Source organism: Arthroderma uncinatum, assembly GCF_011692745.1.
Source record: "Arthroderma uncinatum strain CBS 119779 chromosome Unknown scaffold2, whole genome shotgun sequence".
NCBI classification, from domain to species: Eukaryota; Fungi; Ascomycota; class Eurotiomycetes; order Onygenales; family Arthrodermataceae; genus Arthroderma; species Arthroderma uncinatum.
In genome coordinates this window covers 2,984,179-3,011,704 of record NW_022983864.1, presented here as the reverse complement: position 1 = coordinate 3,011,704, position 27,526 = coordinate 2,984,179, and the positions used below count along the sequence as shown (strand labels likewise).

Here is a 27,526-nt window from a genome sequence, read left to right as displayed (position 1 = left end):
CCTTAGGACGCTTCGTACGCTGAGAGCCAGCGACTCGGGGCGAGGGGAAGTAAGAAAAAGCCCAGCGTTTGACCAGACAGGACGTCCTCGATATCCTTGATACGCGGGAACCTGATCTTCGTCCCGCCTTTCTTCTTTTCGATATATATTACGAAGGCCACCTGTTCGTCTCAGAATCACTCCTTGCCATATATTTCAGTCCAGTATATACGTCACCGCCCCCCCCAAAACACCCCCAAACCCCTCTCCATAGTCCCAGTATTATAATTCCATTAGGCTAATGCATACCCAGATGTCGCTTGCGGATCTGGATGGCGTGATTGAAGATAATATATTTTGATCCGATCCAGACTTCTGGGAAACCGTCCCGGCGATGCCTAGCCCCTGGCCAGGTTATAAAACCCCCCAGTCAAAACACTTCTACCACCATGTCTTGCAGGGAGCAGTCGATATAGACAAACGGGTATGGACCTGGATATGCCATGGGAAAACCTTCCTCGCCTGCTTTCTATTGGCCTCCATTACTAGGTTTATGTTCGGCCGTGGATCGATGTTTGCTGTTAATTAAAAAAAAAAAAAAAGCGCCTCTTTTGAGGCCCAGCGCTCCTCCACGCACTGAAGAATTCCCAATCGAACTGGGCGGCATGCTAGCAGTCGGTATTCTAAGTGATATTCTAGCCTGACTCCATGCTGTGCCTCCAGGTTTGAACCTGACGAAGCTATCCCTAGCTTCAATCTGTGATGCACAGCGTCCCTTCCCCGGAGATTAAAATATTCGTACCTGAATCACCAGGCTAGAACCGATCTTCAAAACATCCCATCGGCTACATACCTTATCGCTAGTCCATTCACAACCCCCCGAGTCAGGGAAATTTCCCGCCTTCGTCGTTCAAATGCCCCAATAGGCCAATGGAGTATGCTGTTTTCGTCGAGATGTGCCTCTGCCACCCCAGTCGACATCCGGGTCAAGGTCATGACGGGATAGAGCGAGCCCGTCTACGCGGAACGCAAAATAGATTGATTTACAGCGGGCAAGGGGCCTACCAACTGCTGTTTATCCCGGGCGTCCCATGGCCTGCGCATACAACACGATATCAGCCCGATGGTTTATTGCTCGGTTTGGAATTAAGAAATTCCTCAATCTTGGGTCCTACCGATCTACATCTATATCGCGATCATATTATCGCACTAGCGACATGACAAGAGTCGAACACTATAGTTGGCAGATCATAATAGTTAGCACAGACGGGATGATCTGCCTGGGAGATTCTTAGCGTGTGTAGAACGACACATTCCGTCAGCATGAGTAAGTACATATCTGTATGATCTTAATTAAGCGAGTTGTGTTTAAGACTGCTATGGCTGATCGGGTACAAGGTCTTGAGGGGTAGGCTTGACGCTGGCCGGGAGAATGTCCAAAACAGGCTTCTCGCTGATATTTACCGTAAGTTGTATATTGTGGCGTCAATCCTAGGCCAACATGAGCAGATATCTGAAATTAACACGATAACTCGCGACCTGTCGGCGTGATCAGCTATTTTGGCGCTGGGGGAGCAGGCAATTATCCGGATTCATGCGCAGAGATCGTTTTTATTTCTCCTTTTAGTGAGGAGTAAGGGCTTGCTAATATGTGAAGTCCAGTTTAGAACCCGTCAGATCTGCGCCAATGAACAAAATCCGCAAGTCATATTACGCATAGTGTACTGCTGCCATTGCGACGCAGCTGGGTAAAGTCGGAAGCGAAAAGGTTCTTCATGAAACCTTTTCTGAGACATAGTACGCAGCACTCTTCTGGCCGCCTCAATTCTTCAAGGCAGCTGCAGCGAGCCGGGATATATCATGTTTATATAAGGCGCAGGGATGTGTGGGCAAGTCTGCAATCCCTCATTTCAGTAGCCCCGAGCTTTGGCTAGAATTGTCGGACATCGGTCGCCTCACTTGCGATTTGCAGGGCTACTTGTTTCTCAGAATTTGCTGACCTTTTTCACCATGAATGATAGGTATTCTCTGGGATTGGCCCTTGTGCTGTATTAAAAATGCCTTCACATCTTTTCAGAGTCTAGGATCTAGGATCATTATGTTATGGGAAATGTGATAAGGGGCCATTCTTCAGCTTGCGGTGATCCCAGATATTGACGGACTCTCGCAGCTGTCGTGCGAAGATGCAAGAGAGGCCGAGTACTGAATCGAGAATCGCCCAAAACAATAGTTGTTTTCACGAACCACGGTGCTGGATTATGCATGCATGATGAAATCTCTGCCTCCTGGGCAAAAAAAAAAAATCGAATATCCTGTTAGCTATACTGAAGCTTGAGCGGCAACCATAGCGAGTATACCCAAACGTGAGATTTCTACCATATTGGGCCTTAGCAGCATTTCAAAGAATCTTAAGCGTGACCACTCGAGGTCCCGGGGGCAACGTGTTTCGACGAGACGTTTACGTCAAAGTCACATATCGTCACACCTTTCTTGATGGGATACCCCTGTATCCTGAGCTGTCTGAACCGCCCAGTATTCTTCTGGCCATATAACTAGCTGCCTTGATTCTGATAATGGCTCTAGTGTTGCTGTCACCTCTGATTGGGATGATCGATGGGCACTCCACGACAGTGACGGTTCAGGCGGCAAACGAGGACCAATACTAGCCTGTAGTACTTGTTTGGTGTCACAGCCCCTGTCACTGTGCTGATAGGGAGATATCGTAGCACATGTCTACGCGAACGCTTGGGCAGTGAGGCTACAAAATTCGACTTCCGGGTATCCTGATATTGCTTCCGCTGGGGCTTACAACAGGAATACTGCCTCATTCTAGGCAGGTGGTTTCTAGTCTCATCCCACTAGGGGATGGCCATGTGTCACAGCGAGCGAAGGGCAACGGGCGATCGGGGAAGAAGATCCACAGTGACGTCTAAATTTTTAACGCAGGTGTCAAACCCCATTAAGGTATACGTGTGGCTGGCTGTATGAACCACGACTCTCCCATCAGGAGAATTTTTCTTCAGGCAACTGACGTGATGACTTCATGCACTGACAAATAGGAGCGGTCTGTCATCGACCAAACCGGAGTCAAGGACGAACTCCGAGATTTGAGGCGCATGATTACCATGGCAAGTCGATCGTGTTCCCATCCTGTATGGAGTACCAGATAACAGGTAAAGCAAAGGTATTAGCCTTGAATTGGAGAGGAAAGCTAGGAATGAGACTCGCGATTGTCATGCGATGCAGAATCGTGGAGGGAAACTAGATGAGTTGTTAAACTTTCACGTTTCCCGAGGAGGCGGTGAGAAGTTCGATTGGATCATGTCCAAGCCTTAAGAGATCATCGGCCCCTCATGAGGTAGGTGAGTATGCAGCTCATGGGCGCAGCAAAGGGGCGGATTAGTTAAAAAATTTCCTATTCATGGCTTTGGTAGGGCTTGGGGATGGAGACCCGTAGCTGGGATGCAGTGGGCAAACGGAAAACGCCATTTTCAATATGTATGTGAGGCCTTGTGGGGTAGACGTGCTTTATTTCTCGAGGACAAGGAAACTGTATATTCGAAGGTCAGCAATGACATGCCATTCACCTGGGCTTCTCTTCGGTGTCAGGGTCTGATTGCGCTCAACAATCCAACTCTATAGTAGGGACAAGGACATAGACACCACCAGAGTTTCAAGCACTCAACCATCTGGCTATCCAACCCATCACAACCTCATAGCTGTCTGATCCTTGTCCGTTATCCATGGTTGTGGTGGGCATGTAGCCCTTTGACTGGCCAAGCGAGGTGTTTGTAGTTGAGATTTCCAACAAAGGCTGCAGGATAGTATCATGTGACCAGACACACCTCCTTTTGGGCCTGCTGTTTCGCATCGTAGACTGTAGTTCTTCACTTGTTTGCGGCTCTTCTCTTCATTATCCTGCTAGTTGCATCTAGTTAGAGTGGCGAGGCTCGATCTCTGGATATTTATTCAGTAACTATGATTTTGATGGCCAACTGGAACATACGGATATAGTTACGGGGTAACTTAATGCTAGAGATATAGCAGGTTATTGAGATGAGTATACAGCCCAGGGCAAGGAACTCTAACTATGCTCTATAAGCGGCCGATCTTACTTCCTCAGGGTACTAATGATGGGTTCCGTATAGATGTTGTATCCCACTAGAGGATGGAAAACGAGAGCCATGCTTTCATCAATTCCCAGTACAAGTTTTAAACTTGTATTCCAATTTTATTGTTTATCAATAACATATGGTTAGAGATATTTTCGGTCCCATACTGGGATAACGCACGAGGTCACCGTGTGCTTCTTACTCATACCTTATCATTTTCAGGGGCTCTCCAGTACAGATTGAAATTCGCTTGAAGCGAAGTCTTTCAGCCTCTTGTATCAAAGGAATGTGGCCCCTTGATGGGATAAAGCATCTACAAGATGCATTGTTAATTTTACCCATTCAAACGCCATCATGATCATTATTTTTTCTGACTTCGAATGAATGGGCATGTCTGCTAAAGGGCAACAAACAAACAAAAAAAGCAGATACTTGGGAGTATAAAATGGGGAAAGCCACAGAAGAGAACTCCATGACGGCGCTGCTACACTATATCATAAACCAACTCTTATCTACCACACTCATTCTATACGAGAATAGAAGAACAGGAAGACATGAAAGTCGAGCCTTAGCAGGGAAGATATCAGGGAATTATTTCGGTGTAACGATCATATCCATCTTTATAAGGCACCTGAGCCTATCATGGAGGGCGCTCAACCTAGCAGCCCAGATACCCCCACGCAGGGTGAAAGACGAGGAAGAGTAAGTTCTCATAGCATCGCAGCTCATATCTCTATCTTCAACTTTATATGCTAATTTCACTAGTTTGAAGTTTTTTACTGTGACTGGAGGGAAAGATTTAAACAACGTGGCTTATCTTCGAGAGGTTTCCAGAATGACTCGGGTGTTATGTGCTACAGGAACTGCGTACTATCGGTATTACTACATCAGCCAATATTTGTGAACGGGCTACTACTCCATATAGATCGAAATCAGCCTTGCCCTATATCCCGAACTGGCTCGAGTTGTTTTGCATGTTACCTAGGGCATTTCGTCAACGAATACTGGGCATTCACTTCAATTAAAAGGCTAGATTCCCGTCTCGACATACTTTGGTCGGCGTGTACCCCATTTTGGGACATTGACTCCATGGATCAACAAGACTGCATCGAATTTTTTACGAGTATGGTTTCCCATATCGATCGCCACTCCCTTAAGCAAGATATCCCCCACATGTTCCAAAGTGTTCTCAAATACCGCAGCACATGCCAAAACTGTCAACACACTAAGTACTCTGAGAAGGATCATTCATGGGTTCTTAGTGCGCCCCCGCTAGAAGGAAAACTGGGATCCATCGAGGACTGCATTCGAGAATACATGAAGCCAGAAATCATCCCAGGGTATAAATGTGATAATTGCAAAACGGAATCAACACTTTATCGGCAGATGTTCATCCGGGACGCACCTGAAGTACTTGTTGTCCAGATCACCAGATTCAAAGTATCAGAGACTGGCGAATCATCGAGGCTCACAACGAGAGTGACCTTTGCTGAGGATCTAGACCTCACACCGCGACTAATCCCGCGGGCCGGAAGATCAGGAGAAACTCTCAGCTACCAGCTTAGTTCAGTTGTCGTCCACCGCGGAACCACTATTAAGGAGGGGCACTATATCTCCTATGTTAAAGGACCAAATGGTGCCTGGGCATCCCTAGATGACGAATTCTCTGAGCACGTCGACATCAGTGCTGTTCTTAATTGCCATGAGGATATGGTAGTCCCCTATGTCCTCATCTATAATAGGAAACCCCTTTTTACAGCAACCCGTGGGGGCCAGAATACAGTTGCCAGCGATACGGGGACACACTCAATTATTGAGATTGGATTCTCCCCGCCCGGTGAAGTGGAGGAGATATCTTCTTCCACTATACCTGGGGTTTCTGCGCATATTACTCCTGACTTGCCCCAGGAACAACAGAATGGGGAATCTGCCCCGGCGGCCCCTGAAGCGAGCGACGGCCTGTCTGACTTATTCGATGGCTCACAGCGTTCGTCCGCTGGTCCACCTGACCCCAGCTTAGGGGCTCGCTGGGAGGGACAGCCAGCAGAGATCGCTGTTCAGGTAATCATGGGTGATATAGTCCTAACAGGGGTCTTGAAGGGTATTTTACAGAGGTCAAAGCGCCTTGGACTTGGTAGCGTGCAAGGAGGTGGTGCAAAACCAACGGGTATTGTTAAATCAAGCCGTTCGCCGTTACGGGCTCATCACGGAAGGTAAACGCCTCCTTCAGCAAATCTCGAGGTTGCCTCCGGTTCACAACCTGGTGACCCTTCTTTTTTTTTTCCTTTTCTCGTGTTAGCACAGACCCTCGGTGGACATGTACTGGGAATTCTGGAGATACGAAGGCAGGAATCAAACCAATGCTTGAATCCGTACTCCGTATGCTGCATGGCTCTCGTTCTTTGACGTTTTCGATCTATTTGTGGCGTTTTATAGGTGTATAAGGGGGAAGTCTAGGTTGTCACCGCGTTGGTACCTAGGTATTCGAGATGGTCGGCTTAGCTATTTTTATAGCGTTACCATCTGGGCTATTTGGCATGTGAGAGGGCTCGATATAGTTATCTGGCTGGTTCCGTAAATATATAATTATAACTCACCATGGTTATACCTCAGGGCTGCATTTGACGTACAAGGGATAGAACTTGGCCTTCAACGTTGACGTTAATGCTTGCTAGCTCGTATAATTTTTAAACCGTCATGCATCTCCAAAGTTCTAGTTGTCAGCATCTATGAGTTCCGTGCCTGGTTTCGGTTCTCATCGCTTCCCTGAATCTTTACCAACTCGTTCACCCAGCTGCACGGTTTTAGCCTATACAGGGGGACGATCGTTGAAGTCAATTCGATGGCGGCCTTGCCCTTTGAAGTCCCAGAGAACTCACTCCCCTGCTCATCGCTCTTTATCACAGGTCTTATTAAACAGCTCGCCGCCTATAACCGAACAGAGCAGCGTCTTGATGGCATCTCTGAGATATCAAATGCTGTGGATGGCGAGGAAGATACGCTAGGAAATCCATTATCAAGGCTGCCAGCAAGTGTTCTTGCTAAGGTGAAGCCGCTGTTGTTGACATTGCATTGTCTCTTCCCAAACGAGCTGCTCCTGGCGCTTGACATACTCGACCGAAAACTGATCACCAAATACACGGTTAGGTCCAGAGTATGTAGAAACGAGAAGAGACGCCATATTCCCAAAGAGGGAGAGACTTTCGGCGGCGATTATGAGGATAATGGAGGTGGGATAGAGATATATTGCGGTGATGACCCAAGGCAACGACAATACATACATGATTACGACGATGACGACTACGACGACGACAGCAACGTCTCCGGCTGGCACAATAATGATGGAATATATTTCGTCTCATCCTCTGCCTCGAAACCTACAGCTTTGAATACTCGGAAGGCTGGAGCAGGGGAAGGAGTACGTCCTGCCGTGCATGGGGAGAATGAATATCAAGTCTGCCTCAACGCATGGAACTGTACCTGTCCTGCATTTACGCTTGCTACATTTCGAGATTTAGACCAGGGCATGAATACACCGCAGCCACATACCCAAAATCACCTTAGATCGCCGATGGAAAGGAAATCGAATATTACATCCGAGCAGGGGAATTGGGCGTTCGGTGGCTGCCTGACCCAGCCTACGCCTTGTACGTCTTCTTCTACTGGATGTTGCTTTATGCATTATTCGCCACCTATTTGCAAGCATTTACTGGCGTGTGTGCTTGTCTCCCAATGTCCAGGCTTATTTGGAGGCCAGGTCAAATTAGCTGCGGTGGATTATCAAGAGTTTGCTGGGAAACTCGCAATGTGAGGGACGAGACAATGATACCAATGTATGAATAAGTTATGACCATGTATGATGTGGCGCCGAGGTGCTCATTTATGAAATAAGGGGGCATGATACAGTTGCCTTGATTTAATGTTATGCGTTTCTGTTTTAGTTGCTTGGTTCATATCACAGTAGTTCTATTGAGGGAAAGATACACGCAATATTTTACATATCGCAAGTCGTTACCGAGAACGTCCTGGGGAGAGAGTAGATGACATGGGAACCGAAGCGTTATGAAGCTGGAGAACGCCAGAGGGATAGAAGAAAATGCATTGGACGTAGACATTGCGTATTTATCCCTTCTTCTTGCCCTTATCATTTGAGCCTGCGGACTCATCCTTCGAGTCCGCGCCGGGTGCAGAGCCCGATTTCTTATGTTCATTATTGGCGTTAGCACCGTTCTTCTCTTCTTTGCCTTCTTCCTTCTTGGCCTCTCTCTCCTCCTGCTGTTGACGGTTCTGGATCTTATTTTCTATCAAATCATGGAAGGCGGTTATGGCCCTGATCAAACTACTGATGTAGATAGACATAAGCTGGTCATTTGTCTTGATGTTCATGGCCCGCGCAAGCTCGGTGTTCTCGATTTGCTGCTCTGCGCCATTGGCACCTGCGGACGAGCCTGGCTTGGCGGTTGCTAGGTTGGGTAGAAGATTGAATACGTCTTGAAGGTGGCCGAGGATGGCGTGGTTGACGGGGAGGTCTCTGTCAAGCACTTTCTGTAGGTACTGGCCAATATCTCGAAGTCTTAGGTGAAGACCTTGTAGGGATTGGAGTTGTGAAGTTATTCTGGTGGACAGGGTTCCGACTGCGACATCTCTGATATCTCGTAGAAGGTGCTCAACACCTATTTCCTCAGCCTCCTCTGCTTCTATTATTGAAGGAGTGTGAACGAAGGTTTTGGATGTTGTTGTTCCGTCCTGTATTATAGACATACGAGGTTAGCGGATGGAAGCCTTGGGAAGCGCCTGGTGGCTATGGTAGGTAAAGCTGGATCTCACATCTTTAATCTCTTCGACCGCAAAGTATGCATCGGTAGGCACGCCGACTTCCTTTGGCTGGACGTCAATGATGACAAGTAGAGGATTTGGGTTGTATCGTTTAAAAAGCTCGTTGATCTCGAGATCTGATGCTCTCAACTTCGGGCCAGAGTGATACCATCCAATCAGCTTCTCGCGGGCGTTAATCTTCTTGAACATGTCGTTCATCGATTCGACAAAGTTATGGTCTAAAAACCAGACAGAGGGATCCTTCTCATCTTCCTCGAAGGGCACTATATTAAGAGAAAGGTTAGCGGGATGCACCCAAGCTTTAGATTTTATATATATATGTATATATGTAAATGCCCGCAGTTCTCGATACACACCTGCAAAACTGTTCGACACGCGGACCGTCTTTCCGTCATTTTGTCCTAGTAGCACACCAACCACTCGCTTTCTGGTCCCCTTTGCTGAACGGCCATAGTGATCTGCGACTGAGAGGAGAACTAAGGGAGCGACGGTAACGGTTGTGGTGACGAGGGAGAAGGTATCGGTGGTGGTAGCAGGCATGGTGAAATAGGCGGCAAGGAAGAGGTATGAAACGGTGCGTAGAGAGACGGCAAGGGAGCAGCTGCTGGGCGTGTCTAACTGCTGCTATGTGTTGCGCTTCTTCCCAGCCTGTTGTCCATGTTGATTTGAGCTGGAGCTCGCAAGCTTCGGTGCTGACTAAATGCTGACTAATATATTATTTAAAAGATGACTAAGTATATTACTAAGCATATACACGTGACATGCTCTAGCCCGTGACTGCTGAGTCATCTTGCCGCGAGCCGACTTTAAGCTCCCTCGGCCTCGCGGGAAGCTTGACCTTTTGCCTGGAGGTTGAAACCAAGACGACACGAAAAAGCAATATTCCTCGCCGTCCATCGTTCTTCTTTCTCTTCCTCCGACCTTTCTCTCTCACCTCAACTCTGCATCGCCTGCTCGTCCACTCAGAGTGATCCTCTCGCCTTTGCTCTGATCCCAAGGATTTGCTTTTTTCTTTTCGTCTTCAACCCATCTTCCTCAGCTCACAATGGCCCCAATTAACGGCGAGTCAATTGACGCCCTCAAGGACCTCATCGGCAGTTTGGAGGCCCGGATAGTTGGTTTGGAGCAGGCATTGCTCAATGGCGGTAACTCACAGTCCAATTCGGCTGCCCAGTCGATGCGGATGATCCTGATGGGCCCTCCAGGCGCAGGTATATCTCCCGAATCAGTGTAATAATATACGTGTTTCGTTGAACCTGCGTGATTGACCACCGTGGCTCTTAGGCAAAGGAACCCAGGCACCCAAGATCAAGGAGAAGTTCTGCATATGCCATCTGGTACGCCTATCTTCGTCATTCAGCTCGGTGAAGCTCACGACTACCAATTGACTGCGACTAACGTTTTGGGAATAGGCCACTGGTGACATGCTCCGGTCACAGGTTTCCCGGCAAACCGAGTTGGGCAAGGAAGCTAAGAAGATTATGGACCAGGGTGGACTTGTCTCTGACGAGATTATGGTCAACATGATCAAGAACGAGCTGGAGTCGAACAAGGAGTGTCACAAGGGGTATGTTTCTTAACAGCCGGCGCTATATGCTGGGACCATGGTTCAGGCTAACTAAATCCAATTTTTGACAGTTTCATCCTCGATGGATTCCCACGCACAGTTGCTCAGGCTGAGCGATTAGATGACATGCTTCGCGAGCGCAAGCAGATGCTGCACCATGCCGTCGAACTCCAGATTGACGACTCCCTCTTGGTTTCCCGGATAACGGGCCGATTGGTCCACCCTGCCTCTGGCCGATCTTACCACAAGATCTTCAACCCACCAAAGAAGGAAATGACTGATGATCTCACTGGAGAGCCACTGGTTCAGCGTTCCGATGACAATGCTGAAGCCTTGAAGAAGCGATTGGTCACCTACCACGCTCAAACAGCCCCAGTTGTTGGATACTACAAGAAGACCGGTATCTGGAGCGGAATTGATGCCAGCCAGGAGCCTGGTCAAGTCTGGAAGAGCATCCTCGGAGTCTTTGAGAAGAAAGAATCTCCAATTCTTAGCAAGCTTGGCTTGTCCAAGTAATCCTGAGATATCGATCTCACAAAACAATACCTTCCCCTATTATTGTTCGTTTGCATTCGCCTCCTTGGATGTTAGGAATATGTGTCTATGACTGTATACATGGAATACCATTTATTCCCTTGTTTTTGAGGCTTTTTGTTGCTTTGGTGATTAGGAGCTCTTGAACGTGTATAGACTTGTGGGATCCGGTGCTCTTGTATACTATATGTTTATCTGTTAGAAATACAATGCATCTGTTCTATTGCTTCTTTCCCTAAGCAATATTTCTATACCAATGCATTGTTTCTCTTTTCTTTTCTGCTCTTTGTTCCCATTTTCCCTGACAATAATGAAAACCCCCCAGACTAAGTAACGTTATCCTGGTTTTATACCACTTCAGCAGCATTTGCCAGACTATGGATAATCTCACTAATATGTCATTGCATCGGATATTCTTCTCTTAGCAGCTTGACTATCTGCCATCACTTCTCTAGTTGCCGACTAAGCAACAGGACATACACAACGCCCTCACCTTCCTCTCCTTCTGATCATCACAACACGTCCACTTCAAACTTCCTTCTCTGACTGAAAACCCTTGCACTCTCTATCTCCTGACTCTAGGTGTTCTTCGTTGCTATCACGTTGAAATTGCAATGGGGTGTGTTCTCTCTTGCTCATGCCTCCGTTCTCACGGAGAGCAGCCACAGCATAAGTATGAGATTGGGAGACCAACCTGGTAAGTCAACAGCCCAGATATCCTGGAATTCCCTCTATTTCCTACCTCCTTAGCAAGGTTAGAAAGTAGCTAATACAAGATGTCCTTAGCCCATCGACCACTGTTGATATCAGCTTGTTGAACCTGCAGCGTGAGTTTTGTCTATATATATGGCTTCCCTGGTTGATAAAGAGTGATGCATGGGCTAGTGCAACTGCATACTGTTCACGTGTTCTGCTTGACCAGGACAGTCTGACATCTTTATATCTGCTACTAGCAAGCCCTGGAAGCCCAGTTTAGTTGCTAAATACATATTTTTACTATGGTTTACTTATACTTGACTTGAAAAATATGCTAACTACTTGCTTGATATAGCAATTCATCCAGAGGACCCGAATACCTCGCGTCCAGCCCTGATTATGCCAATGCAGCACACCTTGGACATGGAGCTCATTACCGCTGCGGCTAGATATGCTGATGAAAATAGATCTCGAGTGAGTCAATCCGTTTCATCTTCTCTACTCATCTCATCAAGTGTTAGTTATATACTATCAGAGTCTAAATTTCCTTTTCCTCAGCGTAACGTCCACACCAACCCAGAAGCTGTAATCGGCCATGCGCGTACGGATAGCAGCGTCTATGAAGCCTCCGGATCTGGAAATTCGGCCACTCCTGGAACTCCAACCCCTCCGACTGATGGTGCTGCAGCGGGAACCGGAGCAGCCACTACCGAACCAGTTCCATCTGGATCCAACGAGGTGGCTGATAACGTGGCTGATACCTCGACTGGTAACGCCAATTAACAGTCTACGGCTACCGCCACGAAGGCTCCTGCTGGTGACACGATTTAAAGCCACCTGCTGTCTTATCTGATGGCTCATCGCTTGACTCTGCCGTCTTCCTCTAGTGTTGTTCTATCTGTTTTCTTGCTATGTTCCCAAAGCCCCCTGATTTTTGATCCTTATTTTATGTAATTCCTGATTGTAACTTTCTGGGGAATGACACCTTTGAGAATTAATTGAGTGAAGGGCGCTGTCTTTTTTGACTTCTTTGCAGTTTGGAGACGTGTTTACCACAGAGGGAATCGCAGAATGTTCTTAATAATGGGGTTAATTTTAGTCAAGACAATACCATATGCAGTTTCACTGGCCTTGTTATCTATAGCCATTAAATATCAACTCTAAAGCCTTTGTAGAATAGCATTTCTATCAGGTGGTTGGTTCAATGTCAATTTAGACGTGATAAAGTTACTGGCCTATCGTGGTTGAGCTTATTTTAATAACTCTTCACTCTAAAGGGACTCTACATTAAAGGATTGTTAAATAAAATAAAATATTTATGCCATTGTTCTATTTACCTTTCCCAATTATTAGCACAGAATGCCCACCTTGCCCCCCCTCCCACCGTTAAAATAGACATGCCATGCATTAGACAAGCGCGGAAAGGAAAAGCAAACATAAAGCAGAAAAATGTAGTGAAACAATAGATCTATTCGCCATGCAACTGAAATAGGCTGAGCTCAGTCATTCTCAATGCGCCTAAACATGATTAAAACAAGTACAGAAAGCCTAAGACGACAATACAGATGGCTGATGAGGATATCAAGTGTGTATATCAGAGTAAACAGGGCTTGCTTCTGCTTGAAATGCAAGAATGGATCAATAAGAAACAAAACGCCAACAAAGGGTAAGAGTAAAGCATTATTGGTTCAGCTTCAATGATAAATTGGTATCAAAGGGCTATGAGGCCGGCTCGGTTTTAATTCTGACTTTGGATGCAGAGAGATCCGAATCCTATAGATGAACTGATTAGTAAAACATTGAAATTAAAATTGCCGGGCCTGGAGTTTTCCAATCCTTACCTCAGCTTTCCGCTTCCCTAGCACTGAATCTGGCGTACTGGTTCGGCCGCGTGGTGTGTCAGGATTCGTGCCCGCACCACCATCCTTGGTCACTTCTGCATAGCAACTGCCGTGGTATATACGGTTCCCAACTTTAATAGCATCTCTCCAGATCCAGTCCTGAGCGTCTTCAAACCATGTGGACTCGAAATTTTCCTGGCAGATTGGACAAGGGGTGTTGCGAAGAGCTGCATCGTTGGGAGCGTGGATCCAGCGCTGTTGCTCTGCTTTTTTACCTGATGCATCTTCGCCGTTAGATTTGCTGGCGGAGGCGGAGGCATCATCGGCACCGATGTCGTCTTCAAATTCTCTGAATTTTATCCAGTCCTGGATATTTGTTAGCGAGGTATGAGAATCAAGGAAGAGCGTCACTTACACGTTCGTCGAGATACCAGCTTCGGTTCTGGCTTCTTTTGGCAGCTTCGTTCATGCGCAAGTTGGTTTTAAAATGCCAATCTAGATGTCTGGCTTTATTTTCTTTGCCTTCCTGGGTTGAGACAAATCGACGACCACATGTCCCGCAGCGGTTCGGTTTGTCATCGTACAGGCAAGAAATTAAGTTCGGACGCGGTCTGTGAAATCGTTAACAACAGAGGGAACTACAAAACGCATGGTAGGGGTACATACATCCGTATTGAGGCAGAGCTCATTGGTACTTTAATTTTAGCATCTTGTGCGTGGGGGGTAGCGGCTGGGGGGGTATAAGTGGGCTGGCCTGGAATGATAAAGGGAAGAGTTGGTGGTGTAGCTGTGGAAATTGCTGTTGCAGGTGGGAGAAGGCCACGAGCCCTTAGGGAGGCTATTAACGGGTTATTGTTCAAAGACGTTGCGGCTGCCGGCTGTACGGCTGCTGCTAGAGTAGGTGCTGACGCCACTGGTTGAGTATAAGGTTGAGATTGCGGATTTGGTGTAGGTTTCTGTGCAGTTGCCTTGATCAGCTCTGCAAGTGTATTCGGGTTCAGGAGAGCTTGGAGGTTTGGCTGTGGAGCCTGGGGCGGTATTGCTCCCATGGGTGGCGTAGATATCGCGGGAGTTGATATGTGAGCAGGCAAGGCGGCAGGAGCAGGCGTTGGCGTTGGCTTTGCGCTCGAAGCTGAAAGCTGAGATACCTGGTCTCGAATCTGTCTTAGTTGTGCCTCAGGTAACCGTTGCTGTTGCAATATGCTCTGTAAATCAACAAGGGCTTTTAGTTTCTGCTGAACTGCAGTGTTAAGTGGGTTAGCCGTGAATTCGAGCCGCACACTTAATATCAGCGAGTCGACGTCACGATGCAAGGCCGCGAGGTTGATGGGTTCCTGAGATTGCTGGTTATATGCTTGTGGGTTAGGCTGCCGATATGTTAGCAAACTATGCATGAATTTGCGTGGGATATGTTGGAAACTTACATATCCATGCCCGTTGCTCGGCATCTGCTGGTTATAGCCATGTACGGCGGGATATCGAGAGGCACCCTGAGGCGGTGTCGGGGTATTTCGCCATGCAGGCGGCGGCGTACCAACTCCTCGACCTAGACTCATAGCTTCTTGCTGGCTTCTCGTCTGCTGTTGCTGAAGGGCCGCTGTTCTAGCTTTAATCAGAGCATTCTCGATATTGCGAGTAACTTCAACGGGAAACACAGGCCTGGGATCCAGGGAGCCCGGAACGGGTTCTTTCCATGTTTTAAGCATTTCGTCTAATTTCTTGCGTGTCTGCGAGTCGACGAGAGTATAGGCGTTCATAAACGTCTGATATAGGTTGCGTCCTAGGAACAGCGTGTAAGGAGTCCCTACATTCTTCACAACTGAGTCCACTACATAAAGAGCTGGTAACTTTTGAGATGGTGGTGTCTACAGAGATCAATTAGAATATAACTCGCTCCAGTTTCTACAACATCCCGAGCAGGCGAGAGTGAAATTATTCGTCAAGGCAAAGTACGTATGCAACAACAAGAGTGAAAAAAGATCAAACAGGGCGCAGAGACAGGAAGAAAATTGGCACCTACGTTTCGTATATGATTCTCCAAGACTCGGGAGATGGCCATCGCATGTTCGGTGTTCTCCTTGGCGATGACGGTCAGGTTGCTTATCTGGAACTTGTCATTCGAGGTGAGATCCTCTAGGGAGTTCTTATAGTCCTCCGCAACTTCATCAGAAACGAGTCCAGACATGGCGGGCAAAAGTGTCGATCAAGCTGTTGTCCAGGAGGCTGGACGAAGTCCGGGGTATAAAAAAGAAAAAAAGAAAATCCGAGGATAAGAGACAGTCGAAAGGGAAAGGTCCTGAGTCACCAGGAGCAATAGACAGTTGGAAAAGACGACTCTTGCTTAACTGCCTTTTTTCCTTTCTCTCTGCCTGATAAGGATTTCTCGTTCTTTTTTTTTTCTCTTCTCTCTTCGTCTCTCTTTCTTTTCGTTCTTCTTTGTTTTTTTTCTTGCGCTGTAATTTTGAAGCTTATATCAAGCGGATAAAAAGGATAGGTAGAGACACAGGACAAAATATTAGAATGGTTGCTAGCTATTCCTTGCAGAAAATCGGATGGCGAGCATGTATGCCAGTGCAATATCCTAAAAAGGGAACAATATAACCGCCCACTTCTTCTTGTCTGGCCTAACCCTGCCTTGTCCACCCTTATCTGTCTGTCACTTGCTTCCCAGCAGCAAAAAGACCCAAAAACCTCACGATGGGGTTGTCCGTAGACTCGTGAACTGGAACGAGGGAAAACACGAGGGACGGCCGAGGGTGACAGTCGCGGTCGAGCGGTAGGCGATAGTAAAGTGATGGCTGAAGCAGGGATGATAAAAAGAGAGGCGAGCAAAGGACGGGCTCAAGAACGAAGGCGCAGCGTCAAAAGGTTAGAAGCAGGGGGAAAGGGGAGGACGCAGAAAACAAGGGGGAGTCGGACGTGTTACCAGCCTGCCCTCCTATTGTGCATTCACCTTTCATTCACCGTGTTATATATCGCTGACGTGAGGTTGAAGTTGAAGTTGACGTCGAAAAGAAAGACTCAGGACGCCAAGACATATATATCATGTGATTTAAGTCAGGTGATACCACGTGTCTTTACCGGCCAAAAGCGGAAGGAAGTGGAAAAACGGATGACATAAGCAACGGAACCCACGTCACTTTTCACAAGGTCGCATCTTGGTATAACAGAACTCGCTATGGACTAAAGCCTAGGCAGAGATATATAATCTTCATGTAAGGGGAAAGGGAGCAGCAGCCATATAAAACGTAAACCCCATCTCTCGTTCGAGTCTCGCCGGCCCAGCCATAACTCGTCTGTCATCGTCCTGTCGCAAATGAAACTCTCTCTCGCCCTCGTTCTCGCTGCCCTCACGCCCGCTATCATGGCGGCACAGATGAAGTCCATCATCGTCAGCTATCCCAATGACACCCCAGACTCCGTCGTCCAGCAGGCAAAGAAGGCCATCACCGATGCTGTGAGTGTCGACCTGCTCCTGTTCTACACCTCGAATAGTTACTGACCATGCTCTTTACGTGCTTTAGGGCGGCAAAATCACCCATGAGTACAGTAAGTCGTCCTCCTGCTTCGCGGATAATAGACATTTCCAGAGTGCTAACCTATATCTATAGCCTTGATCAAGTATGCAGAATGCCTCAGGACACCACTACCGACCTGACGCGCCGTGCTAATATTTCTTTTTCACAGAGGATTTTCTGCCGAGGCCCCCGAGTCTGTCTTCAGCCAGGTCAAGACGATGGATGCTGCTCACCCAGCTTCCATCGAGGAAGACCAAGTCGTCTCGATCAACTAAGGGAATCGTCCCAGGCCTCCCTGCGATACTGCTACGATACTCTGCGATAATTACTGGCTTCTTGCAATTTTTTTCCCCCTGGCAGAGTGGCTAGGATATCTCGGCTGGTGCAACCATGTATGTCAATAAAGGGGCAGAGTCACAGCTACCTGTCTGTCAGATCTGTGGATTCAAAGACACTCGTTTATTGAATATGTTTCATTTATACCAAGACAATCGAGCTGCAACTAAAGAACCTTCATGCACTGGCTGCATAACGTCCGCAAATATTCCAGACTCCCCCAGTAGATGTGTACATGCGAGTGACTCCGTAGTAAAATGCCGTTATACGTACGGTTAACTGTCAAGTCAAACAGTAACTCATGTCTATATCGACTTCGTGATCGGCAACAACTAATAGATGTGGCATGCATGGCGCTTGGTGGGCTGTCTAGCTCTAATTGCATGGTACACGTTTAGCTGCAGCTAGACCTTGGGCTTTGATTGACCATCGCTTCCCCAAAGTGGGCATCTCAACGTACACCGATATTTCCCTCCGCATCGCCAGCATGGAGCATGTCGCCTGGCACATATATCCTTAATTAATACTCGATCTCTACAGATTTCCACTCTCCTCCCTCAAAACGCCACATCCGCGAGTGACCATGCCAAACGAACCCGAAACCGCAACGCTCCTGGAATGGATCAACAGCATCCCCCTGGGCACGTCCATCCAGTCCTCGAACGATTTATACGACGGCGTCATACTCTGGGAGATCCTGCAGGACATCGACCCCCACGAGTTCCTGGGCGTGCTTCCAGAGAGCTCTCCAGAGGACCACTGGGTGCTGAGATGGCAGAATTTAAAGCACCTGCACAAATTGTTGCTGAATTATATACGGAGTCGATACGATGGAGAGATACCTGCCGGCCTCTCGACGGACCCGGACCTCAAGTCGATCGCCGAAACGGCTTCGACTAAGGAGACGAACAGGCTGCTGAAGCTATTTCTTATGGCTGCCATCAGATCCCCTGGAGCCGAGTCATATATCGAACGAATGGTACAACTGTCGACGGCGACACAGGAAGGATTGAAGGATATAATAGAAGAAGCCCAGAACCCCACACAAGACCGTCTCGATCAAATAAACTATGAGCAGGATGAATACAAGGCACGACGTGATGTGGCCATGGACCCCGAGCTACAGTTTGAGGAGCGTGTGGGAAAATTACTCGTCGAGAACGATAAACTGTCCAATGAGAAGAAGCAGCTGGAGAAGGATATACAGGAATTCCACCGCAAGGATGTACGCCTTCGAGAAGCTAACGAGGTGCTGCAGGATAAGCTCAACATCACCGAGGACCGGTTGGCGAGGCTCAAGTCTGGCAAAGCCGATATTGGACCGAATTTCAAGGGCTACGAACACAGGACACAGGACATAATTGCTGCGCAGGAGACTAAACTTACAGCTGCCCAGGATGAAATTGACAGTCTACGGATATCGCTGGAGACCCTTCGTGTTAAGAATCAGAAGTATCAGACTTTACAGGATGAATACGATGAGATCAAGATCGAGCGAGACCAGCTAGCTAGGAAGGCCAACGCGGCTGAAAAATACAGACAGAAACTTCAAGCCAGCCAGGATTACGAGAAGGAAAACCAAGTGTTGAAGAATAAAGTCAAGGATCTCCAGCAACATTTGAAGGAAAGTGATACGCTGCAACGGGTCTCTGCGGCACGTGAGGCAGAGGTTGAGAACTACAGACGACTTGTCGCACGTGTTGAACAGGACCGACACGAGATTCAAGACCTGAAGAAGAAACTGGAGTTTGATAACCATGCCCTTACTGAGCGACTACTCGGCGCCGAAGAACAGCGTACTCGGGATGAAGATACAATTGGTAGACTGCAGGAAAGGATACGAGAGCTGGAAGGCCTTGATAGCCCGGCATCTCCCAGACCATCTACCCCCAAGGACGAAGGCTCCAGCCTGGAAAGGGACCTGGAAGAAAGTGGGAAGCGAGAAGCCCAACTGTATGTTTACATATTTACCCTATTCATGGAGTTTCCTTTGACTAATTTTCCCCTAGTAATGCCGAGAATGAGGAGCTCAAGAAGAAACTCGAAACCATTGCGTCTGTTGACAAGGCTATGCCTGTGAGTCTACCTGCTTCTGGTTATTGAATTAAGGCTTACATTATTTATAGGAGACAACCGACTACGCTGAGGCCGATGCTGCAGAGAAGAAATGGAAAGAAGACTTCTACAAGTGCCCACTTGAGACGGACAGCGAATTCAAGGAAGCTCACCAACGCTTGCACCTCGAATATACCCTCGTACGGACCAAGATTGTCGAGCTTGAGGGCCTTCTTGAAGCCACCAAACTTCAGCTCTCCGATGCTAACATGAAGTGTACGTTAATCGTCATACAAACATTCTACTGCCATTGCTAACATTGCATAGTGAGCCTTATCAGCAAGGATAAACTTGAAATGGTGAACGAAGTGGCGGAAGCTAACGCAGTAGAACAAACCGCATTACGAGAGAAATGTGCGGTCCTCGCAGTCACCGTCCGAACCCTCACCAGCCAACTCGAAGTTAGACGATTGCAGCTTAGCGAAGTCTCTCGGGAGCGAGACAACCTCAGAATCACATTCAAACAGTCCGATACCAAACTTACTACCGAAGGGGATGCTTCTCTCGTGGAAATGAAACAGCTCCTTGAAGAGGCCAATGTCCGCGTCAATGATACGGCGGATGATGATATGACAAATGAATTCTTGGAGAGACTTGCAGAGACGACTGAGCGCAGTGCAGAACATCTCGCTAGGAGAGCTGAGGTTAGTCGAAACCTTTCATATATTGCGCGTTTCTTCCCTTTAGCACTGAATCATAATCACATCTCAATGTACCCCTCCACCACACACCTGCATCTGCACCTTCACGTACACTCGTATCCCATCCCAAATTCAAAATCACACCCAAGGACCAATCCCAGAGCAAGCTCAGCCTTACCCTGGGGAAGTCTCCTCCTCTCAAGTCAAAAATGAAAGAAAGAATGAAGAAGAAAGAAACCCCAAATCGAGACAGAGGTTGACCCGAACCAGGTCAAGAGCCTCGTCGAGCTCTGGCATTGGTCCCTCCTCTTTGCAGGTCTCATATATGCCTATGACGCTGTTAACCCTGGCGCCTCCCTAATGTGTTACATCGGCATGTTCATGAACCCCGAGTTCGGATCTTGTGGCTAATCGGATAACCAAACAACAAACAATTTGGGTTTGTTTTCTTTTTTATTACATTCCCAACAGCATATGAATCACCAAAATGATGTTATCGAGTCTTTGCAAGAGCGAATTAGGCATTACGAGCAGTTCTCTGCGGACCAGGAGGAGGTTAAGGCTAGTAAGGAGAAAGAGGTGCGTCTCCCTTCCCCTCCCCCTCCCGTTTTTGGTTGTTCCATTCGCACCGTTCAACGAGCACGGTATCTAATGCTGTTCTTCAGTCTGAATTGATGCAAATAATTCACCGACAAGCACGAGAAATTGCCCTCATCTCTTCGGCATGGTACGATTTCCAGTCGAGACTACAGAATGGCAATATCGTGCTCTCTCGACACCGCGGGGCAGCTGGTGCAAGCGCACATCATGCAGAGGCCAACCGCACCTGGCTAGGCAAGCAAAGGGCCCTGGTTGTCCCCAGGGCTGGCGGTCGATAGACGAGCCGTGCCACTAAAGAGCGAAAGAAGACGTGAAGAGATTGTAACATTATGCATAAAGTTGGATCAAATGTTATTTCGGGAGAAAAGGGGGATGGATGGCAACTAAGGGGGTTATATATACTACCCGTACATACCTGGCTTGGGTACAGAAGTGATTTTCCTTTGTTTGGATACCATCATTGCCTTTGAGTGCATGTTTAGCCAGGCTAGTTTCGGTTTCATTTGTTTGGGTTTCGTCTTTTATTTTCCTATTTAGCATATATGCATCATCACATCAACATCATATATACAAACAGCAAACAGCTTTTTGGTGGAGATAATGTTTAATAATACACGCTCGCTATTCTAATCTCAAGACCATTTTGAATATAGTATCGTACAATTAGATATGGTTAAGATGCCTGAAACATTAGTAGATGGTATGCGGAGAGGATATCACACCCACTCCTTGGGCTGTTTTAGCACCTCCATCAACTCCTTCTCCCTCTCCATACCCTCAACAGTATCCCCAGAATCTAGACCATCCGTCCTCGTCCCCGAGACAGGGTCCATGTACACCCACTTGGCTGTTCTCGGTAAACTCATCAAAATACTCTCAATCCTAGCACCGGGAGTACGCAGCCCAAAGCTCGTGCCTCGATCATGTACAAGGTTGAACTCAACATAGCGTCCACGACGAAGCTGTTGCCAGTCCTTCTCCTGCTCCGTGAAAGGCATGTCCTTCCGTTTATTCAGAATGGGCACATACGAAGGTAGGAACGAACATAGGCCATCTGTTACGAACGAGAAGATACCCTCCTGCGCATCCTTGGCTGACGTTGAAGCCGAGTCTGGCGAGGACTGGCGTATGAATTCAGTATCAAGGTCGTCGAAGAATATTCCGCCGATTCCTCGTGCTTCGTTTCGGTGTGGGAGGTAGAAGTATTTATCACACCAAGCCTTGAACTTGGGATAATATGAAGTATCATGCTTATCACACACGTCCTTTATCGTTTTATGGAAATGTTCACAGTCCTCAGGAAACAGATAAGAGGGAGTCAGATCGGTACCACCGCCAAACCACCAATTTTTCGGCCCGTTAACCACATCCTTGGGATCTGATGTTTCGAAAAACCGATAGTTTAAATGGACTGTTGGGGCCATGGGATTCTTTGGATGAAGGACAAGCGAGAGTCCTGCAGCAAAGAAATCTAACGACTCGACGTCCGAGGAGACGAATGACTTATGGTCTGCGCGCATCTTCTCGATGGCCGGGCGGGGCAATTTTCCGTATACGACCGAGACGTTGACTCCGGCCTTTTCGAACACGTTGCCGTCCTGTAGAACGCAAGAGATGCCTCCTCCACCGTTTGGACGGTTCCATTCGTCTATTATGAAAGACTTGCCATCTATCTGGGAGAGCTCGTCGACGATTCGTTTTTGTTGATCTTTTATTAACTTTTCCATGCGCAAACGCATGGGCGAGGATGGTGTTATTTCGGATTGGCGCCTTGCTTGTTCGTCAAGCTGAGCAATGGTGGGAGCGTCTAGGGAGATGGGTGGGGTGGTAGACTGTAGATATCATTAGCAATGCCCTCTGTATGAGAATGAAGGTACCAACCGTAGAGTATAGTGCCGCGGCTGTGAGGGCTGTCGCAAAGCCGATGAAGGGCAGAGCTCCTCTTGATCTCCCTATGCTGCCGCTGGCTATGTTATGGGCCTGGCGCCTGGTGGTCCGAAGACACTGGTGCCGTGCAAAGGGTACACGCCGTAGAGTTCCCCGAAGCATCGTGGACATGCGAGGAGTAGCCATCTTCCGAACAAGCACTTTAATAGGGAAGGACCTACAAAATTATAGTCAATTGGAACCAAACGGGGTCTAGTATGTGTAAAATTAATGGAAAATGGCTCCAACTGAACTTCAAGGCCGGTTATATGTCTTGAGCTGTGTTTCTGGAGATAACACAACTTGTTGCCGGATCAGCAAAGCTCCGACACATCTCCACCATCACGTGATATCAACAGGCCACCGCCAAAGAAAGTTGCCATAGTTGCATAGAACTAAGAGCTGCAGAGATAGGCTGACACGAGTCTGAGACGGTTCTTGAGACGGGGGAAAGGGGTCATGTGAAGGCGAGATGCGAGTCATCGCCTGGGACTGCAGAGAGCATCGGCTGTCCTTGACCTGGTTGGAGGTGCCTGTTGATCATTTGTATACCAGCAAACTAGAAGTCTATCAGAAGAGCCGCACGCCGCAAGCCGCAACGCCGTCTCAACCTTCGCTTAGCATGACCACGCCGTTCCAGGTATCCAGTCACTCTCGTCACCCTCTCTGAGTCACTTGTCTTGTCTTGTCTCTTCTTCTTATTGTTTCTTGTCCTTGTTGTCCTTCTTGTCTCCATCTTCCGCCTTCGTGTATGCAGGGTTAGTCATCATATGTCTTTGTCAGCAGATGCATCACGTGGCTGACTCACCGCCTTCGCCCGATCAGGCAGTCACATCAGGTGGAGCCTACGCTAGTCCTAATACGGTCTTAGCGTCCCGTGCCCACCGCTTCCGTTTAAGTACGCGGGGTCCAGCTCTTCTTCTTACTCTTACTCTACTTACTCTTACACTCTACACTCTACACACTCTCGCAACATCCTCCATCTACGCCTCTGCTGATATCAAGCATACACCTACAGCCTCGTCTACACACTACAGCCAGCACCCGCCAGCAACCATGCGATCGAAGTTCAAGGACGAGCACCCGTTCGAGAAACGCAAGGCAGAAGCCGAGCGCATTCGACAGAAATACGCTGACCGCATCCCCGTAAGAGCCTCTGCACCTCTCACCGGGCCCCAGCCGTAACTCCCAGCTTCACAACACATCTAACACTCCCGTCTTTGCCTACAGGTCATCTGCGAGAAGGTCGAGAAATCAGATATCGCCACCATCGACAAGAAGAAGTACCTCGTCCCCGCAGACCTGACCGTCGGACAGTTCGTCTACGTCATCCGCAAGCGCATCAAGCTGTCCCCGGAGAAGGCCATCTTCATCTTCGTCGATGAGGTGCTTCCACCCACCGCCGCTCTCATGAGCAGCATCTACGAAGAGCACAAGGATGATGACGGCTTCCTGTACATCACGTGTGTATTTCCTCGCACCTCCCTTATCTCCGTTTGGTCCGCCTGGCTAACCGTGTGACTTGCTTAGATACTCCGGCGAAAACACATTCGGAACGTTCGCTGAGCTGCAATAAGTGCATCGTCGCTTCGTTTCGTTCGATTTTAATTTAATGGTGTTTACGGGGGTAGTTATGATGTCATGTTATCTGGATAGCTATAGAATCCATTCTTTCAGCCTTGGGGATGACCTCTCGCCTCCCTTCACTCACTCCCAACTTTACCTACGACCTAATGCGGCACGATGCGTGAACAGGAATAATCCGGTCATCCCTCTCGGCTCTTCAACCTCATTTTATTGCTCTTTTCCTTCTTTTGGCTGGCTGTGGATTTTGGTATTCGGCGTTTGATTCCCCTTACGGACAGGACGGACTGAATGGGACAGACAGATAGATGGCACTGCGCCACACGACCTCATCGACACCAGTTCAACGTATTACGATGGTCCCAGCCATCTGTCCCCGTGCTGATGGCTCTCCTGGTTCTCCTTCTTCCCCTCTTTTTGGTGACTTGTCATTTTCGGCCTTGCAGTACAGTTCGCTCTATCAGCAGCAGTGCTGATGGCAGTTGTTGTTGCATACTGGTCTCGCTTTTGTACTTTATCTTGTCCTAAATAATACAAGCGTACCAGGGAAACAGCTTCGTTTTGATAACATACTCGTGACGTTAAAGTTCCGACGAGATAAGCATAAAAGATAGCTCTCTAACATAAACGAATAGTTTCCATGACACGCTAGCACGCTAGATATTGTTGGTACATTTGGTACATTTGGTACAGTTGTTGCAGTATTCGGTTCTCGATTCATCCCCCAAATTTGTTCCTCGGCTTCCCGCTGTTGTTGAGCCCTACCACCCCATTTCGATGCTGCCCATACCTAACCGCTTTTCCATAACGCCGTTCTGGTATCACGAAGGGAAAAAAAGGCACATCAGACACCTCAGCTCAGCCATCACTCCTCATCGTCTCGCGCCCGTCTGGCCCGTTAATTTTCCGAGTTTAAGCGGTCTGCTACTATAATTCTCGCATTCGCCCCGGTGATATAGATAGATGTATTGAGCAATGTTCACTGCTATTATCGGCTTTCACTCCCAGTTATTCCACCATCTCATCGCCCTTCCTTGACCCAGACTAAGTAGTGAAATGATATCAGAAGGCTGATCAGGGAATCGTTCGCGGTGTTCGCGCCTTATTCGGAGAAATGCGGCTGAGCTACCAATTACCATGGCAAAGATGGGATCGGCGATTCTAGAGATGCAGTGTTAGTAGAGCTATTCGTTGAATGGCAAGCATGGATGTTTAAAGCATGGATGGGTATGAAGGAGGAATATATCGGCTATGACATACTTTGAGATAAGGTAGGGGTATGCCACTGGAGACGCCATAGTGAAGAGTAATCGTATCTGCAGATATAGATGGGTTATCGTGGCTGTTGCGACATCGTTGTAGGAGCTTCGGTTTACTTTGAAGTAGAATTAAGCTGCGATGCATATCACGTGATATGCTTTCACGGCCCAGTGGACAGGACAGGGTTGAAGCTTCGGTGGCCGTTAAAGCCTATGGAATTTACAAATGTATAGCATAAAGGGTCCTCTTTTTGAAATAGCCGTATTTTGCATTAACTCCAGAACTAGACTGACATAAAACCATGATTGGGAGACGATTCTCTATAAATACAGCGAAAGCCGGACGAGATATTAAAATCTATCATAAATAGAACACAGAACCCAGGGGAGTTGGGTGATCCCCTGTGTAAGAAAGAGGGCCCGGCGCCAAGAAGAGGCAAGCAAGAAACCAATGAATCAAGCCAGTGATTTAAACTACCTTTCCAAAGGCGGGTATAAGCGTCTGTGCCAGCCAGAAGCTGAACACTAGCTTAGGACCGGTCATCAGGAGCTTGGGGGTCAGACCCTTGAAGAAAGAGGTCATACCCTCGTTCTTGACCATGCTGCTGACGATACGGAATCCAGACTCGGGGTTCTCGAAGTTTCGGTTCTGGATACGGGTCTTGATCACGTCGAGAGGAGCGGAAACTATGAGCGATGCGCTAGCACCGGCGATCGAGGCAATGAAGTTCTGGAACCAGGATGCGGAGTTGTAGTCCGTGAGGCCGAAAACTTTTTCTTTGGTGAATGCAGAACCACCGAAAAGCTAAGGGAAGATGGTTGTTAGATATAAGGTTTTATTTTCAGCAAGAGTAATGATTCTAGGTAGAACTTACGGCGAAGGAACCAGGTGCGTTACGGGCAGCAGTCCAGCCAGCACCACGGTATAGACCCATTCCTTCATCGGCAATGATCTTGAATAGACCTCGGCCACGGAAGGCGTCTGGGTTGGTTTGTCGCTTGATCTTAAGGACGTCAAGTGGGAGGAGGACGATTTCTCCGATACCGATCAAACTAGAGCACTGTCAGAGACCCTACTAGCAAAGAAAATGTATAGTTGGTGGTTGTGTACCTTCCAGCGGTTGCGTGCATAATGGCTTTGCCAGTTCCTTTGCCGAAGGCATTATCAAACTCCTTCCCGTAATTCGCGCCTAGGTAGTCGCGTACGAATGGCTGACCGCCATATTTGTATATTCTTTGCAAGACCTAAAGCGTTCAAGTTAGACGTCGAATCGGGGTTGTACATCATTTACTCGATGGAAGATGTACCTTGTATCCAGCAGCGTAACCAAGGCCGGGGAAGAGAGATGTGAATTTCCGTGCAATGCCGGCAGAGGAATGGTCTCTAAAAACGACTTTGTTCAACTCGGAAACGTTGGCGATCTTAAGAAGGCGCAAGTTAGCAACGAGTATAGCTAGATGGTGTCCAAGAGTAATGTACCTTTCCCTGGTTGCTCATGAGACGTTTGGCAGTTGTATCGACCTAGCCAGGTGAGATATCTCAGTCATTTTGTCCCTTCACATGTATCCCAAACCACGAAGCTATTTACCGGATGGAAGATGAGCAGTTCCGCAATACCAGCGGATCCTGGTAAAATAGGTCAGTAAGAGCTCTCGATCACATTGAAGAGCATACACATACCTGATCCCAACAGACGAGCAACGCCAGACTCTCTCTTGACATCCTTGGTCGCCGAGCCAGCTCCAGCAACAGCAATTGCAGGTGGAGACATGTTGTAATTGATAAAACTGGTCTTCTTTTTCTTCCTTCCTACTAAATATGCTAGAACGAGAGTCGCAAATCAGACGAAATGACAGCAGAGGAGAAGAATGGACGGTCTTTGAAGAGAAGTTGAACGCTGGATGAACTCGTCTCGGCCCTTGCAGCCGATGTCGCTGGAGCCCAAAAAATTTCTCCTGGTAGCTCCTTCTTGGCGCGTCCG

The 27,526-nt window shown here is 47.9% G+C and overlaps 9 protein-coding genes across 9 annotated transcripts; 5 read left to right on the top strand and 4 right to left on the bottom strand.

Moving 5' to 3' along the window:
* Positions 1 to 5,264: 5,264 nt before the first annotated feature.
* Positions 5,265 to 6,308, top strand: GIQ15_02887 (ubiquitin carboxyl-terminal hydrolase; the record flags this gene model as incomplete). The annotated part of the gene is made up of 1 exon (XM_033550304.1): positions 5,265 to 6,308. The coding sequence occupies one exon, from the start codon at positions 5,265 to 5,267 to the stop codon at positions 6,306 to 6,308; it is 1,044 nt and encodes a 347-aa protein (XP_033407465.1).
* Positions 6,309 to 8,213: 1,905 nt separating this feature from the next.
* Positions 8,214 to 9,467, bottom strand: GIQ15_02886 (26S proteasome regulatory subunit; the record flags this gene model as incomplete). Its single annotated transcript, XM_033550303.1, has 3 exons — positions 8,214 to 8,837; positions 8,919 to 9,190; positions 9,284 to 9,467. 3 exons carry the CDS (start codon positions 9,465 to 9,467, stop codon positions 8,214 to 8,216), a joined length of 1,080 nt encoding a protein of 359 aa, XP_033407464.1.
* A 505-nt stretch (positions 9,468 to 9,972) lies between these two features.
* On the top strand, positions 9,973 to 11,010 carry GIQ15_02885 (adenylate kinase; the record flags this gene model as incomplete). The annotated part of the gene is made up of 4 exons (XM_033550302.1): positions 9,973 to 10,138; positions 10,212 to 10,264; positions 10,340 to 10,494; positions 10,566 to 11,010. The coding sequence occupies 4 exons, from the start codon at positions 9,973 to 9,975 to the stop codon at positions 11,008 to 11,010; spliced, it is 819 nt and encodes a 272-aa protein (XP_033407463.1).
* Positions 11,011 to 11,642: 632 nt separating this feature from the next.
* On the top strand, positions 11,643 to 12,507 carry GIQ15_02884 (uncharacterized protein; the record flags this gene model as incomplete). Its single annotated transcript, XM_033550301.1, has 4 exons — positions 11,643 to 11,725; positions 11,815 to 11,855; positions 12,080 to 12,198; positions 12,283 to 12,507. 4 exons carry the CDS (start codon positions 11,643 to 11,645, stop codon positions 12,505 to 12,507), a joined length of 468 nt encoding a protein of 155 aa, XP_033407462.1.
* Positions 12,508 to 13,443: 936 nt separating this feature from the next.
* On the bottom strand, positions 13,444 to 15,750 carry GIQ15_02883 (mRNA cleavage factor complex component Pcf11; the record flags this gene model as incomplete). Its single annotated transcript, XM_033550300.1, has 6 exons — positions 13,444 to 13,497; positions 13,566 to 13,931; positions 13,981 to 14,176; positions 14,232 to 14,932; positions 14,990 to 15,430; positions 15,586 to 15,750. The coding sequence occupies 6 exons, from the start codon at positions 15,748 to 15,750 to the stop codon at positions 13,444 to 13,446; spliced, it is 1,923 nt and encodes a 640-aa protein (XP_033407461.1).
* Positions 15,751 to 18,002: 2,252 nt separating this feature from the next.
* GIQ15_02882 (microtubule binding protein) lies at positions 18,003 to 20,586 on the top strand (the record flags this gene model as incomplete). The annotated part of the gene is made up of 5 exons (XM_033550299.1): positions 18,003 to 19,372; positions 19,429 to 19,495; positions 19,546 to 19,750; positions 19,802 to 20,178; positions 20,446 to 20,586. 5 exons carry the CDS (start codon positions 18,003 to 18,005, stop codon positions 20,584 to 20,586), a joined length of 2,160 nt encoding a protein of 719 aa, XP_033407460.1.
* A 905-nt stretch (positions 20,587 to 21,491) lies between these two features.
* Positions 21,492 to 22,848, bottom strand: GIQ15_02881 (coproporphyrinogen III oxidase; the record flags this gene model as incomplete). Its single annotated transcript, XM_033550298.1, has 2 exons — positions 21,492 to 22,607; positions 22,657 to 22,848. 2 exons carry the CDS (start codon positions 22,846 to 22,848, stop codon positions 21,492 to 21,494), a joined length of 1,308 nt encoding a protein of 435 aa, XP_033407459.1.
* Positions 22,849 to 23,487: 639 nt separating this feature from the next.
* On the top strand, positions 23,488 to 24,277 carry GIQ15_02880 (uncharacterized protein; the record flags this gene model as incomplete). The annotated part of the gene is made up of 3 exons (XM_033550297.1): positions 23,488 to 23,847; positions 23,932 to 24,164; positions 24,232 to 24,277. The coding sequence occupies 3 exons, from the start codon at positions 23,488 to 23,490 to the stop codon at positions 24,275 to 24,277; spliced, it is 639 nt and encodes a 212-aa protein (XP_033407458.1).
* Positions 24,278 to 26,013: 1,736 nt separating this feature from the next.
* On the bottom strand, positions 26,014 to 27,316 carry GIQ15_02879 (mitochondrial carrier protein; the record flags this gene model as incomplete). Its single annotated transcript, XM_033550296.1, has 7 exons — positions 26,014 to 26,349; positions 26,420 to 26,597; positions 26,656 to 26,789; positions 26,853 to 26,966; positions 27,025 to 27,066; positions 27,134 to 27,171; positions 27,226 to 27,316. 7 exons carry the CDS (start codon positions 27,314 to 27,316, stop codon positions 26,014 to 26,016), a joined length of 933 nt encoding a protein of 310 aa, XP_033407457.1.
* Between the last annotated feature and the right edge of the window lie 210 nt (positions 27,317 to 27,526).